The sequence below is a fragment of the Hippopotamus amphibius genome, chromosome 15 (assembly GCF_030028045.1).
Source record: "Hippopotamus amphibius kiboko isolate mHipAmp2 chromosome 15, mHipAmp2.hap2, whole genome shotgun sequence".
Classification (NCBI taxonomy): Eukaryota; Metazoa; Chordata; class Mammalia; order Artiodactyla; family Hippopotamidae; genus Hippopotamus; species Hippopotamus amphibius.
This window is the reverse complement of record NC_080200.1, coordinates 42,155,731-42,175,006: the sequence shown is the minus strand read 5'-3', so window position 1 is coordinate 42,175,006 and position 19,276 is coordinate 42,155,731. Positions and strand designations below refer to the sequence as shown.

At 40.0% G+C, this 19,276-nt stretch overlaps 1 protein-coding gene across 1 annotated transcript in view; it reads right to left on the bottom strand.

Moving 5' to 3' along the window:
• Positions 1–6,809: 6,809 nt before the first annotated feature.
• The window catches only part of PRLR (prolactin receptor), a 168,213-nt gene continuing 155,746 nt past the window's right edge, over positions 6,810–19,276 (bottom strand). The window contains 2 exon segments of the mRNA XM_057708160.1: positions 6,810–18,566; positions 18,568–18,605. Coding sequence (XP_057564143.1) covers positions 17,583–18,566; positions 18,568–18,605 — 1,022 coding nt within the window. The 3' untranslated portion in view covers positions 6,810–17,582.

The following is a 19,276-nucleotide window of genomic DNA, read 5'->3' as shown; positions in this document are numbered from 1 at the left end:
AGTAGCTGGGGAAGGCTCTGGACAGCTGCACATCCCTGTAGGTGTCTGACTAGGGCAAGAAGTTGAGAGCTGAGGAGTTAGGGTGCTTTATTTTTATTATGTTTTAATTTCTTTAATTCCCATTTGTCACTCCTGCCTCCCCCGCACCCCTAGTCTCCATAAGCAACTATTTTATGTGTTTAAGATATGCCTTTTTGTTGGTATGCATTCTTGTAAAATGTGTATTGTTTGGGGTGAATGCATTTTTAATTCATGTAAGTATGTGTACTCTTTTTTTTTTTTCACTCAGAGCCATGTTTTAAAAATCTATCCAGGTTGCTGTGAGTCTCTTCCAGGTTTCCAGCTGCTCTGAAGTGGGCATCCATGTGCCTTTGCAGGGCAGTGCCTAACGGGGGAGACTGACAAAGGCATTTGGAGCTGAGAGGGTGAGGGGGTGTTGGTTTGATAGCTGGCCCCGGGACACGGAGGGCAAGGAGAGACTGAAGAAAGAGGCAGGCCTCTCTGCAGTGGTAGGTGGCAGGTTTAATAAGAAAGGGAACTGACTTATGAGGCTTGCCTTGGGAGAGTAGATCTCTGCACCTGCCCACTGGAATCTTTAAATTCTGTATCGAGCCCTTAACTGGGTTCAGTCCCGTACACGTTGCTCTCTCAAGGCTGCAGCCCTGCATCAGGTGCCTCTGTGCGACTGATGGGCGGAATGCGCATTCCCAGGAGAGAGGAGGGGGTGTGGAGCCTCTGAGCGCCTGGATCCACCTCACTGGACAACCAGTGGTCGCGTCCTCTCAATTTCCTCCTCCAACAAGGGTAGGGTGTGGGGGAACACCATGCAAGGTGGACTTCTTGTATCACCTGACACAAAGGACAATGGGCTTGGCCACATCCTCCACCAACAGATGGGAAACAACCTTTTACCCCAAATGCCTGCAAGAGGTGAGGACACCTGGTAAACACAGAAAGTGTCTATTTATGTCTGTCTGTCTGTCTGTCTGTCTTTATTTATTTATTTATATTTTTGGCTGCATTGGGTCTCCATTGCTGCACGCAGGCTTTCTCTAATTATGGTGAACTGCGGGCTACTCATTGTTGCGGTGCCCAGGCTTTTCAGTGCAGTGGCTTCTCTTGTTGCGGAGCACGGGCTCTAGGTGAGCAAACACAGTAGTTGTGGTGCACAGGCTTAGTTGCTCCATGGCATGCGAGATCTTCCCTGACCAGGGATAGAACCCGTGTCCCTTGCATTGGCAGGCGGATTCTTAACCACTGTGCCACCAGGGAAGTCCCATGAAAAGTGTTTTGAAGTCAATGTAAAGTGTCGTCTTTTGCACGAGCTCCCAGCTCCCAGCCTATCTTGGTTTGGGGGCTGTAGGAAGTGGTTCTGTGATCTGGCTGGTCAACCGCTGTGGGAATGACCCATGTGAGGGAGCCAGTGGTGACGCAGCCTCTCCCTTGGGTGCCCAAGCTGTCATGCTGTCGGACGAGGTGAGAAAACGTTGAGTTCCTGAGGTCTGGCATGTGCTCCTCAGCTCCACTGGGCTGTGATCTATTTTGCCTCTGTGAGCACTGCAGGCTGTAAACTCCTTTGATGTGAGATTTTTCTTAGGCTGTAAGTTTACAGATGGTTCTGGTGAGAGGCACCCAGTAGCATCGGGGGCTGCCTAGGGTAGGGAAGCAAAGCACAGCGCTCTGAACAACTTCACAGCGAGAGGCTGTGCCTTCTTTATGGAGAAGGAAAAATGTTTATTTTGATTACTGTAATACAATACATGCTTTTTGTGCACACAACAAACTCAAGCCTAGAAAAACATAAGAGAGAAAGTAAAAATCACAGAAAAATCTAACTTTTGTATTTTAGCAAAGATTCTTTCAGAAATTTTTTTCTCATGTGTGTACCTGTGTATATACATGGTGTTTCATAAACTGCTTATAGTCAACAAAATAGCTTTTCATTCAAAAAAATGTAGATCTGTGTCATCACTCCCAACTCTTTCATAATATTCCTTGATATGTTTAATTTAATTTTGGAAAATCTGTAACCACTGTTACTTCAATATTTCTTCACTGTTCTTTCTTCTCCTTCTGGTATTTCATTTATACACATACTACACCTCTTGAAATTATCCTACAGATCTTGGAGGTTCTATTATATTACCCCCACCCCCACTCTATTTTCTTTCTTTTTAAAAAAAAATTATTTATTTAGTTAGTTAATTAGCTCATTTATTGGCTGTATTGGGTCTTCCCTGCTGCACACGGGCTTTCTCTAGTTGCTGCAAGTGGGGGCTACTCTTCATTGTGGTGCACGGGCTCCTCATTGTAGTGGCTTCTCTTGTTGCGGAGCACGGGCTCTAGGCGCGTGGGCTTAGTAGTTGCGGCACATGGGCTTAGTTGCTCCCTGGCATGTGCAAACTTCCCAGACCAGGACTCGAACCCATGTCCCCTGCATTGGCAGGCGGATTCTTAACCACTGTTCCACCTAGGAAGTCCCCCACTCTGTTTTCTCATTGCATTTTAATCTGGGAAGTTTCTATTACCCATCTTCAGAGCTGACTGATTCTTTCCTCAGCCATGTTCAGCCTACTGATGAGCCAATCAAAGACGTTTTCCATTTCTGTTTGTTGTTGTTGTTACGTGTTTTTGATTTCTGGCATTTCCTTTCAATTCTTTCTTATGGTTTCCATCTCTCTGCTTACATTACCCATTTGATATTATATAATGTCTGCCTTTTCCAGGAGGGCCTTGAACATATTAAGGATAATTATTTTAAATTGTCTGATAACTCCAATATTTGTGTTATACCTGAGTCTGATTCTGATGCTTACTTTGGCTCTTCAGACTATATTTTTTTCCCTATCGTTTTAGCAATGTTTTAACGAAAGCTGGATGTGCTGTATTGGGTAATGGGACCTGAGGTAAATAAGCTTTATTGTGAGGTTTTATGTTAATCTGGTTAGAAGCTGGGATGTGTTTGTTTTCTGTAGCTGTAGGTACCAGAGGATTCAAATTCCTCTAGTGTCCTTGTTTTTGGCCCCTGTTATCTTAGGGCTTCCTTAAGAAATTCTCTTTAAATAGAGCCAGGGCAGCTCTTTCAGCTGTGATCCATTCTTATTATACTAGAGCCTTAAAAATCTTATGATTAGATCTCAGTCTTTTAGTGGGCCTATGTCTCTGGACTGGGCTGTGATCTTGACAAGTATTTCTCTATAAATTCTCTAAAAGTATAAACTAAAGAAAAAACAATTCAGCCCTCTACTTCCTTCCTGGCTTCAGTTTTCCAAGTGTGTTTCCTGGAAGCCCTTACTCCTTTTGACTAAGTTCTTTGTTTTCTCCCTTAGGTGAGATAGGAAGCACACAGGTGGCAGGAGTAGGAGCAATGCCCTTCACACAGCTAATATAGGACTCTGGCAAGGTCCTCTCCCCCGGAGAACAGATCCTGATTAAGGTGAAGTCTCCATGCATATCTCGTGATGGTTACTCTTCCCCTTTCCCAGCCAGAGCAATGAAGAGACCTTCACCATGACAACCTGGTGAAGTTCCGGTAGGTGAGGCCCAGAAAAGTTAAAGGTCCTCCTAAAACTCTGCAACAAGGGAGTTCCTCATTTACACGTTAGTCCACACTCAGCCTGTAGCAATTTGTCAAAATGACTGTTTAAGTGTTTCTACCAGTTATGACTCCAGGTTAAGAAGGTCTCAGCTGTGACTTTGAAGATCTGCCTGTATTTCTAGATTTCAGAGTGACATTTCACACTGCCACCTCACTTCTCTGATGGGTTCAAGAAAAGTCATTGGCTTTCAGCTTGTCCAACTTCCTCTTGTAAAAATGGGAGTGACATCTTCCAAGCACTTTACATGTTGGAGAAGCTGGAAATCTCCATATATTTTATTTAGTGAATCCCTATTGAGGGATGGCTATATTTTCTCCAGTATCTTAGGACGTAGACCTTTGTGCACTAGACTGTTTTTTTCGTTGGACAAATCCTTGAAGAAGGTACATTTTAAATGCACTCCAGTAAGATGGCATCAATTTATAATTCAACCAACATGACCCAAAGTTGTTTTCCAAGATGTTCGGTCTTTTGATCTTTTTAGAATTACAATGATATCTACTGAGTGTGAAAACTGGGATGAGGAGGAAACTTAGATTCCCTCCAGATCTAGGAGGCATTTAAAATAACACTCCAAGATCTTCCTCTAGGTTCAGAGGTAAAACGACTATTAAACAGAAATTGTCTCCGAGTTACAAGGGATGTTAAGAGGCATCTGCTCTGGTTCTTTTTGTTTTCTCTCCTTCAAGCAGATCAGGTGTAATTTTCTTCATTTTAAATGAGACCAGAGAAGATGAGGAACTACCTCATGACTGGCAAATAGGAGGGACAGAACGTCAGTCAAGAGACTCGCCATCTCTATTTCCCAGATAATGAATTACTTTGAAGATACAGAATATACCTCATCAGCTAGGAAAGTATTGGAATTTCTCCTTGAAAAAGATAATTAGCACATGAGGAAACATGGAAATTCTGTTATGCTAATAATTACAGGTTTTCTTTTTATTTGCACACAGGTTTACTAATCGTTTATCAGTTAAGTCCTGAGTGAACTTTGCTCTTTGACCCCGATCCTTCTGCCAATTGCAAAGCAGTGTATTTAAGATAACAGCTTTTCCTTTCCCTCTCTTAACTCATTTAGGAGTGACAGATTGAAAAAAAGGGAAACATTTTGGAAGGATTTCAGATAAAACCCAATTTACATGAAACTTCCTATGACAGGTATTCCATTTCACAGTGAATGGACTCTGAAGGAAGGCGTGTGCAGGTGTTGAGACTGAGGGGCAGAGATGGCAGGTGTGTTGGGGAGAAGAACTGCCTGGAGATGAGGCTCAGACACTGTAACCTTTAGAGTTGCAGGCAGCACTGATTTTCTTGAAAAATGGTGCAGCGTCAAAGTCCTTTAGTTATTAGGATGAACTCTTTGAATAAGGCTCATCTGGAATTATTAGGATTAATATTTTTTAAAAGTCAGTCTGGTAAGATTTGGGGACACAGTGGTTACCTCAGCCTTCCTACTAGATTGTGACCCTGGGAGAGCAGAAAGCACATCCCTAATGCTTCCTAAATCCTAGCACAGTGCTTGGCACACAACGCTCATCAAGTGTTGTTCAACACTGCATATGGTACAATGACTGACAAATTACTTAACTGAGGATTGTTAAAAGGAGGGCCTTGAACATTCAAATTAATTTCTTTTTGGTAGAATGTATGGCAGAAACATTTTTGTGAATAAGCCCTTAGCAGTTGGATTTCTCCAATTGTTCGTTCCCTTAAACTTCACAAACAAAGCACACTCTCTCTCCCAATCTCAGCAGGATGAGATTCATCAGATTTTGGCTGTGACCAGGGTTGGTCCTGCAGGGAAGAGCTGCCCCTAAGCTTGGATGCTCAGATACAGTGAATTAGCTGATTAGGACCTTTAATTATATCCCATTCCTGTAATGATTGTTACAGAATTGTTTTATTTAAATGAAAAATTGCAAATAGATTCCGGTTGCAAATGAAAAATGAAGGAAGAGTGCATCAGATGAAAAAAGGGAACTGATTTATCACCTTAAAGAAAAAATTCTCAAGTAGAATGAGAAAACAAACTCTAGCTATATGGTGTTTATAAAAGAGACACTTAAAACATAATGACACAAAACAATTGAAAGTAAAGGAATGGAAAGAGATTCATCAGAGAATTACCACCCAAAAGAAAGCTAGTGTAGCAATATCATATCAGAAAAGGAAAAAAAAGGGATTTTAAGACAAAGAGTCATTAGGGATAAGGGGATCATATTTAATGATGAAAGGAATAATTTGTTAGGAAGATTGAATATTTAAATGTATATACACCTAATAATGTGATTTCAAATTATATAAAGCAAAAATTGATAGAATTACAAGGAGAAAGAGGAATTTCTATAATCCTAGAAGATTTTAACTTATTTATAAATCACCTCAGAAAATTATATCTTAAGCAGCACAAAAGATGAATCTCATAAATGCAAAATCTTTAAATAAAATGTTACCAAATTGAATGCAGCAAAGTTTGCAAAAATACATCATGACCAAGTAGAATTCATTCCAAGAATATAAGGGTAATTTAACATTAAAGTATTTTCTCTAAATAAATTCTCTATAATAATTTACGTATTAACTGAATAACAGAGAAAAGCCACATTATCATATAAATAGATGTAGAAAAAAATTGAGAGCCTTTAACACCAATTCAAGATAAAAAGATATTATTAGCAAACAAGGAATAGAAGGAATTTCCTTAACATAGCCAAGGGTATCTGTAAAAACCTGTAGGAAACATACTTAATGGTGAACGTTTAGTAGCATTTCCTTTAATGTCAGGATCAAGAAAGAATGTCCACTATTCTGCTTTTATTCAACCTTGTACTGGAAATCCAACCTCAAGAAATAGATCAGGAAAAAGAAATGAGTTATAAGGATCAGAAAAGAAGAAAACACAGTTGTTACATTCTGATAATATAGTTGTAAAAATGGAAAATCCAAGAAAACCTACAAATTATAGGAATTAATAATTAGAGTTCAATAAGAATTCAGGATATAGGATCAATATTAAAAAAATCAGTGGTTTCTATATGCAAGCAACCACCACTTAGAATAAAATAAGCTTTAAAAAGATACCATTTACAATAGCATCAAAAATATTCTGGTGCCTAGGAATGAATCTAATAAAACACATGTAGACATTGATGAAGAAAAGCATAAAGCTTTATTAAAGACAAAAGTAAATGAAGTGATATACCACGTTCATGAATAGGAAGACACAATATTATAAAGATGTGACTTCTCTCAGAATTAATATATAAATTCTATTAACAGCAATGTAATTCCCAGCACAAGTTTTTAGGAAAGTTGATACGCTTATCTCAAAATTCATATGATGAATAAAGGCCCAGAATTGCCAGAATAATTTTGCATAAGGTATGGAGGTATAGGAATTAATTTACCAGACAGCAAGACTGCATAAAATGAGGGTAATAAAACAGGGAAACATCAAAGCAGGGATAGACAAACAGACACTGTACTGGAATAGAAGCCCAGATGTAGGACTTATGCTTATGTAGAGACTCAGAAGATGACAAAGATGGCATAAAAGATAGGCAAATCAGGGATGAGTTATTCACATCCAGAATGGATCCATTAGGACAATGAAAATTAAAATGGCAACAATAAATTATTTTATGCTCGTCAAATTGTCAAAAATAAAATATCTGACAATACTAGGTAATGATTAGGGAGTGAACTCTTATGCTGCTGACTGGGGTAGACATTGGTACAACTGCTTTGGAGAGCAATTTATCAATATTGAGAAAATGTTAAGATATGTGTCCCATATAATCCAATAATTTCACCTCCAGATGTACATCCTGGAGATGTACAACTCTTGCAAATACTTAGAATGTAAACTTGCATAAGAATATTCATTACAGAGTCATTTATATTAGTGGAAATGGAAAGTTGATCAGCACAGGGATTAGCAAATAAATTTTACATATGTACACATCTGTGTAGAGCAGGTAAAACCAATCAACTGGAGCTATTTGGGTCTCAAAAACCCAATGCTGAATGAAAAAAAAATCAAGGTGCGTAATGATATATGTTATTATCTATGTAAAAGTCAAACACCAGAGTAATTATATATATTGTTTATAGATACATATGTATGAAGTAGATGCATTTTTTAAATGGCCAGGAAGAATATACAACAACTGCAGTATTGTGGTTACCACTGGAGAGGGAGATAGAGAATTTGGTTATTGAAGGACGCCAATTCCTGCATCCATCGTGTTTCATTTATTAAAAAGAAAAGGTATGGAAAAGGTATGGTGAAAAGGTAATAATTGTGAAATTTGGGTGTTGGTAAGTGGATCTTTTTTGTAACTTCCTCCATAATTTTCAAGTATGTATGAGAAATTTTATGAAATATACAAAAGATTATAAATGGAAGAGTCAATTACAGCTGGAGTTATAAGTGAAGACATGGGATAATTCCAGGTAGGAAAACGCAAACAAAAGAAAGTGTGTATCATTGGAACTGAGATTTGTGGCCTAAGCTTCATTTGGGAAAGTTGGTTGTTTATCAGATTTGGAACCACTCATCCTGGTTGTTCTTGGTTGCTCCCAGAAGCCCAGAGGAACTTCTGAGGGCTTCCAAGCATGTTTGCATTTTTAAAGCTCAGGTCTGGCAAAATGGTGAAAGACTGGGGGAACTTGAGGGCAGTGGAAAGAGAAGATGCAGCATTTAGCTGTGTTGGAAGCAACGTATCAGTTTTGATTTACAATTAGTAGGAAAATAAAATCAGGGAATATGTTGAAAGAGCAGCACAAGAATGCATGCCTGGAAAAAACAAATGCCTTGGATGAGTGTTCTTAGCCAAATATTTTAGCATGTGTCTGTGTTTTTATTTAGGTTGCTGTTTTTTTCCTTCTTTTGAGAATCATGTCCTGATAAAGTTTGTTGAAACAAAGGAAAAAAACCTCCCAAACTCACATTATTCACAAAATACGTGTTTCACATATATGGAAAAAGACCCTCCAAAAATCATTGCTTAGGAAGTAATTTATTGATTCAGTTTCAATTAAGCATTGCTACCATTGCAAAAGCAGTTGCTCGGAAAAAGCATTGAACAATGTATCATGAGATTACATAGTTCAGTAACAATATCAATATTGATCATGTGAAGCAAAACTACTGGCAAATGTCATTGAAGCTCATTTTATAATTTTTAATAATTTATGGAGCAAATGTGTGTCACCTTAAAACTGTACCTGTGACATTTACAAATTCTTTCAAACACATTTATAAATACAGTAATAAAAATTCCTGAGCTCCCTTGGCTTATACCAGTGTTCGCCAACTGACAGTCCGTGTGGTGTTTGACTAACACCTTCTAGCCTTTACCTAAAAATATTTTATCACATTTGTGAAAGTATCTGTGCTTCAAGCCCATTTGTAAGTGTAAGTTTTAATGTGAACCAGATCATAATAAGAGAAAAATGCTTAATACTTGTATGGGCAGCAGGAGTTGAGGGGTGTGGTGAGTAGGTGAGGTTGTAGACAAAAGAATTCCAATTTAAGTGTCTAGACATCCAAAGTAGAATGTGTTTTACAATACCAAGAATGGGTTTAGTCTCACCTGTATTCTTCGGAAGGATTCTCAGAGGTAAATCTGTTAGAATCCCTGGCCAGTAAGGTCTTATTGGAGGCTTTTCAATAATCCCATTTCCTATAGTACTGCCCTATCTCCCAGCCCCAAGATTTCAAGGTTTCTGCTAAACAGATATTATATCTCCCAGTCCCTCAAAATAGGGGGGGATTTAGAATGTGTAAAAGTTGGTTAGTGAGTTGTAGAGTTTGGTGGGGTTAAGGTTTCAGACATGGTTCTCACAAGATGTGGCAACATATAATTTCTATTTTCTTTTAGGAAAGCATAAGTGATAATTTTGGAAAATTAGCTACAGGTTACTTTTCCAATTCATCGTTAAATATATGAATGCCATGTCTGGTGACTCACCCTCCAATTTTTCCAGCTTAAAAGTGTGTCCAATAATTAAAGGCAGATGGCACCAATGTAAGCACGGGGGAGTCAGTGTTTCTTTGACAGAAGCCAAGTTTTAGGGAGTGATGCTCCCTAAATGAGAAGTTCTCATTCCCTGGTAAGACATGGCAGTAGAGGATTTAGGAGGCAGAGAAGACTGTAAAGCAAACCCCACACCCATCCCATAATTCTGTAACACAAGCATGAACGGTAGGTAAAGATTTCGAGATCTAGATCCATTAAAAGTAAAAGGTTATCATTTTACACTTAATCCAATGAACTTGATCAGAAAAGATGTCATTAGTAATATGGATGAGTCATACTGTTCAAAAGCATTCCATTTGGTTTTTTAATGGCTCGGGTTTTCCTTTGTTTTATAATACTTAAATGAGCTTCTCTGATCGGATCCCTGTATTCTTGGTTCCATCTCACTTTATTTCTAGCAGCTTCTTATGTGAGGAATGGGGTGAAGGAGAGAAATTATGTTTTGCAATCATATGGAAGGGTGCAGAAAAAGGAGGAAAATTGTTTTGGTCCAATTTATAAAAACAATTTCTGGATTAGAGATCCTTCAGCAGCAAAAATCCATCAGGAAAGTCGTTTCAGCCACGCATGTGTTATTTTTGGTCTTTACATATCAAGGAAAAATAAATAGAGGGAGGGGAGGCAAAGGGAATAAACATTTACTGAGCCAGGCACTGAGCTGGGTGTTTTCAATAACATGAAAAGGAATATAATGATCATATGATACTGGGATGATTTTGTTTGGCAAGCATCGTTTTTGGCGTGCAGTAGAAATGAAGATGTTCTGGCAATAGCAATTAGCGGAATCCCGCATACTGTTTGACAAGGATGTTTCTCTCCATGTTGTCCCCTCAAAATGGAAGGAGATGAATCAATCCATGGGAAACAGAAAGCACAATGGGCGATAACCAAAGATTTACAGAATTAAAGATCCCAGATGAATCAGATGACTATAGTCTTCTATAATTCCTTAAGGCTAAAAAAAAATGGGCATTACAATAAGTTCATGTAGAAATGAGTTTTAAAAAATCAAAACAAGATTATGTCTGATATATGGCTGATTTTTCCCATACCATAATATCTTTGATGGTTAAAATCAAATAAGGAAAAGATTTATTTCTAGGGGCTCTAGGGAAATCAGATTGTGAGAAATACTGCCATCATGGCTTTGGGTAACCACCTTCAGGTGACTTACGGTTAGGAAAAAAATCTGCATCTATAGTTTTGTTGGTTTTCTATCTGGTGACTTACTATCTATTCTTTCTGGCCCTTATTCTTCAGCCAGTTTTTATAAAATGTGAAAATGGTTACTGAGAACACCTAGTGTAAACCTACAAACTGGTGAATTAGAAGGTGTATTCTCAGTGTAAAAACAAAACAAAACCCCAGCAACTTATTGTAACAATCACTTCTAATTTCCTATGTAATGTTTAAGAATCTTGCTTGGCATTTTCTAGGAAAGTAGAAAAAGCAGAGGTAGTGGTAGCTTTGAAAATATGGAAACTTTTGCTATTCCATAACCTTCACTTCAATATGGCTTTACAGAAGACACAGATCACCTAACAGGCCGGTTCTATAGGTTGCTTTGGTTTCCACATGAGACACATAAATAGTTTGAAATGACTGATGGAGCAGAAACCCAAGCCTCGTGATGCAAATAATACTCAAGCAGTATCACAGGTCACATGAAGCAAAGCTGAGGGGTTGACTTTCAAACAATTGTTGGATTGTACTTTAAACACTCACCCCAGATCAGCTGTACAATGGCAACTTATACTACTTCTAGACAAAGATTAAGAAAAAAATCAGTACATTCACGGTTTCAACAGAAAGATATGATTACATATTTTTTTCAGTTTTGTTTTCCAGGCATAGAAACAATCATGTTGAAATACATATGGATAGGTTCTAAGTCATTAAATAATTATTTTCCTTTGTATTACATGGTGAGTTTCACAACAGAAGGATTATATATCTCAGTGTGTCATACAGTTTTTGAACTACATAAAGCAATATAACATAAAATCATATAACAGTTACTTTAAAGTCAGGAATATCACACAGCAAATACACAACTACGCCACTGAAAATAGTCAAAGTGTGAGATGTGACGTTTCATTTCTAAACGACAAGCAGCTTTGAAGGAAGGACATTAGGAGAAGAAGGGAGGTAGTTACTTTTAAAACTTCAAAATCATTTTATCAGGAATTTTATAAAACAAATTGTTGTTCAGGAGAATCTTTGCCATACAGTTTTTCAATTTCAGTTAACATAACAACAAGGTTTTTTTCCTCTTCAGGATTTGTGGAATTTGCATGGAAAAACGCAGACTGGATTTTGAAATGTATCCAGGTAAAGCATAATTTGACCGTAACTATTAAACTATTGTTTTTGATATTACTACTTACGCAGCTAAAGTTTTCAGAGTTAATTGTTTTTCCTTTTAAATCAGCAGCAGGTAAAAAGTTAACTAATAGACTGTGATTAGCTAAGGGTCTCTCTCTTCACTGACCACAATCCCAAAAACAGTACAGTATATGTTTTCCCACTTTATACATCTCAGTGATTCCTGACATGAAATCAGAGCATAAGTCAAAGGAATCAATGTGGACCAAGCAGTCGTGGGCATCTGGTGTTGTGAGTTATGTACATCTCTTAGCCATTCAGACCACTGAATAGACTATAGAGTCACTATGTCCAATAAAATGTAGGTTTAGCAGGCTACTCTCAGCATTTTGTGGAATCCTGAGATGCCCAAGTATTTGGAAACATCCTATTTTTCTTTTTCCTTTTATTGAAATAGATACCATGTGATGATCTCAGACCCCAAATCACCTTCTTGAAAGATGCAAATCTAGGGAGAGAATTCCTATCTGATTTGCAGATGATATATATACTGATCATGAAATAAATCCAGGCTATAACTATAAATAGAACTTGTGGTTAGGTCCTAAGCTCTCGAGCAATCATTTTGTATTTTTAAAGTTTCTGCTTAAGACCTCCACTACTGAGTCTTCAATGTAGCTTGGGTTTATTAATGGCCTTTGAATGAATGAGTGAATGAATGAATGAATGAATGAATTGAGCTAGAATCTCTAAGCCTGCAGATCTCTAAATGAGGTAACATGTGACCCTCAACCTGGGCTTTGATATCCGTGTGGCTGCTTTAACATTGGACTCAGTCCTTTGACTCAGGCCAAAGTCATTGTTTATAATTTAGTTTCTTGCAAACTCTATGGTCACTACTGCACATAATGAACTCTCAGGAAAAATATAGGTCCTGGAGTGAGAGCATAAAAAGCCTACAAGATGGACAGCTAAGAAGAAGAGGAGAAGCAAGGATGTTAAGTGAAACTGATCTGACTTGGAGGAATGGATCTGTTCCTTATTGTCAGCACCATACTGTCCACTGCTTCAGGTTAAGGTCACATCAGCAATATTTCCCTGCAGTTTCCCTGGGCCTTTTACTGAAACCCTGGGTTTTCCTTAGATCATGAACATCAAAGACAGTTAGAGCCAGAAGGGGTCTTAGAAACATTTTGGGCCAATCCACTCATTTAACAGGTGATGGAACTAGTGGCTAGACTTTAAAGGAATGGCCTGAGATCACACAGCCTGTTTAGTGGCAGCAGGATGACCTCGACCTGGAAACTGAGTGCTCAGCCCACTACCCTAGCAATGACACAATTATGCTTGGGCTGAAAACTCAGAAAAAGAAATTGGTTCACTGAAGTACACAGAAGGCTTTCATCAATGACAAATCTACGTCGGCAGCCCCGCAGATGGTAATCCAGAGGCCTTTACATCTTTCTACACGTGTGTAAATTTCCATGGTGCATGCAGGCCCTGGTATGCAATTCATAGCCATTCAAAAGTGCATTAGTATGTTTTTAAATTGAGGGTCTCAAGTAACATGGTGACAGGCTTATTCCAAAATCCTAGCTGGAGTTGATTTCTCATCAAAGTAAATTACACTCTTCACATCAGCTCTCTGTTAATTCAATTAAACAATAAATTAAAATCCATTCAACAGTTGCAGATTGGACCTTAGACCATTTAATCATCCCCTTTCTGGCTTTTTCATTCATTTACCTAAAATGTAAATTTCACTTTCTAATCGATACACTTTTCTTATGAAAAGGAAACGTCAACAACAACAAAAAGTAAAGAAAGGCACTTTGTAAGATATGTACAAATCTCTTTCTTTCGTGTCTACTCTAAGGAGATAGCGAAATGACTACAGGCAGGGTCAAGGCTTTCTACAAGTGATGGGTGGTGGCAGGCAGCCTGGAGAAAGAGCCAGATTTGGGGACGGACCCTCCCCAACTAAGCTGTGCCCTGGAACCTCTGTTTGCTCATCGGATTCTCCAGTTCAGCTGGGTCACTTCAGGATGGTCAAACTCCTTCATCTCGTACAGATGGTAAGGAATTGACCAACTTTGGACCAAACCAGTGAAAGCAAGTATTTAGTACATAACAGCCTACCGGGATTGGCCTCAGGCACTTAGGAGAACAGGAGTCTGTTACATGTCAGTGACGTGGCTGATTATAACTTGTGCTCATTTGAGGTGACTTCCACCCATTTGCTAAAACTACCAGAGAAGATTTTGCAGTTTGAGTTATAAGCTTCCATAAATCACCCATTGGCTATCTCGTTTCCATGTGCTTTGTAACTTGAATATTTGTTTGTTTATAAAAATATGACTTTTTATAATTCAGAGCATAAGACTTTTAAAACCAACTGTGCAATGATAGTTCATAATCCATGGGAGAAAAAAAAAAACCAAAACAGAATCAGCAGCCTGATATAAGGAAAGTGCTTTTTTTTAAAAAAAAACAAAGCTTCTTTCAATGTCTTAAAAAAAAAAATCTTATGCCTCTTCTCTCTGCACATATATTTGCACATAATCTTAGACCATGATGCTATACCTACATAATTGATAAAATGCACGTGCAATATGTTACGATCAGCTGGACTCGATTTAAAAGTGAAATAAAATGAGCACATCAATGAAGGGGACTTGTATTTCTATGATGAAGGGAAATTATTTGTTAGCTTAATTATGATACAAGGCATTGGCTAATTATCTTTTCTGGACACTATTCAGTGAATCATGGAATCAAGGAGTCAGAGTTTAAGACATTAGAGATTATTTGGCCCAACATTTCCTTCAGAGGAAACTGGGGCCCAGAGAAGAGAGTTGGTCTGTCTAAGGTAACATAATTAGCACTAGAAGCTGGGTCTCTGGACGTACAATCTGCAAACTTTCATTCGACTAGGAGACTCCTTGATAGAAAATAGGCTGGACCATGAAAAAACATAATTTATTAAAGAGTGCTAACTGACTATAGAATTACAGGTTTGGCTTTAGTTAACGAGTGGTAGTAATTTACTTACTAATTGGTGGTTTTTTAAGGATTTAGTTTGAGTCTTCAGCCATGACATTTTTTCCCCATATATGCAAATTATGTATCAAAAGCAGACTGTTTTTGAATTTTCATACTATTAGAGTGATTAATATACATCCTGGAGGAGATTGGACTACTTGGGGAGAGGTTTAGTCTGTATTGGCTTTGAAGGGCAGAGTCTTTGGTCAATGCCTCTCAAGGTAGAATATATTCCCTGGCCCTCTTAGAATCTGTGTGTCCTTTGGAAGGTCATTCTCTACCATATGTGAGTCCTAAACCACTAATAGATTTAAAAAAATGATGCCTCTCTCTTACAGTACGGTTCAGTGCAAGTCAAGAAGACTTGACATGTACTTTCCAGGAGAGGATTGCTTCATGCACTAAAATAAGTTTCAGTGGAAACGATCATCTAGGACAATGCTTCTCAAACTTCACTGTGCACGTGAATCATCTGGGGATCTTAGCAAAATGCAGATTCTGATTCTGGAGGTTTGAGGTGGGTGTGGCGGGGTGGGTGGGGGTGTAGAGCGGAGATTCTGCATTTCCCAGCCGCACCCAGGTGATGCCAACGCAGCTGGTCCTCAGACCATATTTTGAGTAGCAGGGGTCTAGGGGATTGAATAAACTTGGACAACTTCCCCAATAGCCTCCTCACTCTTAACATGTTTCTGTATTGGGAGAATAGAGTTTCAGATTTATTACTTTGGCATTTCTGGAAGCTCCGGCAATGTCTTCACTTTCACACATCAGGCCACTTCTGAGTCTAGCTCCTTTCAACATGGACTTATTGGGCTGGAATATTTAACTCACAGAGGGAACTCAAAATCTCTGTGTTCCAGCTAGTGAGTGGACATTTTGCCGTCAGGTGAAATGGAAATAGAGGCAGGCAGTTCGATGAGTCATGGATGTTCTCTTTAAATGGAGATCCAGGCTTTTGACTACTCTTGGAGAGCCTGCCCTTGGAGAGCCTGCCCTTGGAACTGACTTGGGGCATCTTAACTACCATACCCTGGTCTTTGTCGCTGTTGCCACTCTTCCGCAGATGCCTGGTTTCTTGGAACTTTTATTTGGATACTTCTGACATGAGTGCTGTCTCTACCTCTGAAAAATTTTCCAGATGGATCTGCTCCAGAGAGATACAAACTCCTGGCTTTACTTAAAATGTCTTTGCTGCTCAAGACCGCCCAGAAAAACAAAACAAGAACTGTCTCTAAGACAGTGATGTTAGATGTCGCCACTCTCCTTTTTCATTGTAGCTTTATGAATATTCACCCAGAGAAGTGCAGAAGCCCCAGAGCAGCCCTAAATTACAAGAGAAGTAATTTCTGTTCTGTGGAGAGCCCTAAAACTCTAGCTTCGTGATCGTTGTTTAAAGTATCCTGGAGATAAAAAGAATCTGCTTAACTATACTACACTGAATATTGTGGTCTACTTCATATTCCTCAGTGGGCTTTGGGTTGGTATGGCATTTTATTCCACAAACAGGGACTACATATATTACTGTGTACTGTAAATACGCATTATAACCTCATAGCAGAAAATACTGTACCTGCTGAATACGTAAACAGCTGTACCGGGAAGATAGAAAATAGTCTTTTATTTTACCTAAGTGATAGAAAAATAGTCTTCAAAAATACATTGTTAAACTTATGGGTTTATATTAAAGTAGAATTTGTATGTACAGTAAGGCAGTACTTCTGTTAGCATCCTGCTGTGATTAGCTTGTAAATTAAGGTTAGTCTTTTGGGATTTTTTTTTTCACCAACAGAAGACTACGGTGTGTAATAAATTACCTGTCAATGCTGAAATGAAGCAGGAAAACATCTTAGAAGTATTCACTGCATGGAACTCATTTGCCTCTGATGTAAGAAAATTTCACTTGCTAAAACTCCATCCTCTAGGAGCTTCAGAATGAAATACAATTTAGGGGAGAAAATCCATGTTTAACAAATTCAAACTATTTTAAGAAAAAATTGGAGGCATTCTTCTTACTTGCATATTGGCAATGTGTCATTAAGGTAATGGGAATGGATGTAAACAATTTGTCAGGTGTTCTAGAATGAAACTTTTTACGTGTGCTATATTTGGTTAATCCTAATAAAATGAAAAAGGAGTGCAAAGGTTAAGCAACTGGTCTTCAGAAGCGGGTTTCATGGCATTTCCCTCGTACCCACCATCTTCCTGTGGTAAACAGTTCTGACCAGTTCATGTCCTCCTGTCACATACCAAACCGTGAAAGCCTTTTCCAGAGGATATACCTATTGGCACTGTCCCTCAAGACTACTAAGCAATGTGCTTTTATTTCATTGAACAGAAAGTTTTATACTTCATAGCAAAAAGGAAATCTACCAATCACACAAAACAAAACGATTTGTTCTGGAATCAGCTGTTGGAGAAAGCTGGAGCATGAAGAGGAGTGACCTGGGAGCTGGGTAGTGTCATTCTAACCCTGTTCTCGAGCCTTCTCTGGTAGAGTGCATTTCACGCACTCTGTAGTGTTACCTGAAGGAGAATCACGTTTTAACCCATCCTTCCAGGAATCGAGCTCTCACTGAAAGGAGCGCATAAAACCTGCAGGATCCAGGTAGTCCAACCCACCCAGCTGGAGCCTGCAGGGGCTTGGGGCCACGGGGAAGGAGGCCAGGTCTGCCTCGGCTGGATTCGGTGGCAGGGACGGCAGGGCCTCCTTGGCTGGTTCTTCAAACAGAGCCAGGCTGTGTGCCCGCCGATCCTGCACCAATACCAGGATGTTGTTATCCATCACCCGGGACACCTTCGAGTACTCCTTGCTGGTTTCAGGGGCGCCGGCCTTCTCGCCCCGCCCGCTGTTCTCGTTCTGTTTTGGGAGCAGGGCCAGTGCTCCATCTTTGTTGATTTTGTGGATCTCCACGTACTCCAAGGGTTTAGCAGAGATCAACAGGGTCTTGTCTTGGGGCGGCAGCTGTGCCCCATCTGGGGCAGTCTTGGAACGGAAGCTTTCCGACTTCTTCTGCTCGGCTGCCTTTCCTTCCCCGCCAGTCTCAATGTTTTTCGAGGGTTTTAAAGCATGTTTCTCTGTTGTGTCCAACAGAGTGGACGCGGCCCCTGCAGCACCCAGGGCCAGCTTACACGCATCGGCGATGCTGTGGTAAGACGACCTGGGACTGTGCAGGCTGGGGGGCTGCGGCAAAGGCCACGTTGAAGATTTGGATCCGTCGACATGAAAATAGGGGATTTTACCTTCCACGCATGTGCTCTGAGGGTCCTGAGGGTGGGTAGCCTTTGTTTCAGGTTTCTGTGGCTTCTCAAGGCCCTCCGGAGCGTGGAACGTGGAGGGATTGGCCCGAGGTTCATCACACTTTTCAGACAAAAGGGAAGGGCTGTCGCAGCTGCCCCGGCCAGAGTCACTGTCTCGATCCAGGTGTGTGGGCTTCATGCCTTGCCCGGGGTGTCCTTTGGGGTGGGCTGGCATCAGCTGCTGGTCCTCACTGTCGTCCACCTCTAGGAACTCCACCAGCAAGTCCTCGCCGTCGGAAGCGGGAGGGAAGTCTTGGCATCCCAGGGCGCTCAGTAGTTCTTCGGACTTGCCCTTCTATTAAAACACAGACGCGAGGCGAGACAGCTGTTAGTTTCATCACATTCCAGATCCACATGACAGCTCCACCTGTGTTCCTGAGTATGGGCAGGTGGGGTGTGGTCCCAGACATCAGAATTTCCCAGACATCAGACAGTTGTGTCCCAGGCCATCTAGGATAACACCTCCTGGACTGTTATTCATCTAATCTTTTTCTTTAAGTCAATTCATGCTTTGAATTTAGTCTTCTCTAAGCAATAATGATCATGAGTTGAATGGGCAAGTAGTATGTGTACATAACAGAAAAATATAACTATTAAATTAGAAAAGCTTGGGAAACATCTAAACGCACAGTGCACTCGGCATTTGGAGACTCACTGGTTCTGAAATCTGGCTGCTGGGCTCCTCACCTTCCTCCCTGGCTGACCTCCCCACTTTCTAGAGTCTGGCAGTGGGGAGTTGATTCTCATCTTTTCCTTCTCCTCTCCCCCCTCCTCTTCCTGCTTCTCCCTCCCCTCTCCCCGCCTCCCCCTGCCTCCCATCCTGCTGTTCCTCTCCTTCGACTCCATTTCTCCTCCCTCTCTCTTCCCTCTCTCCCTCCCCTTCCGCTCCTCTCCCTCCTCCTTCTCCTCTCTATCCTTCTCTCCCTCCCTTCTCTCCTGCCTCCTCTTCTTACTTTCCACTCTTCT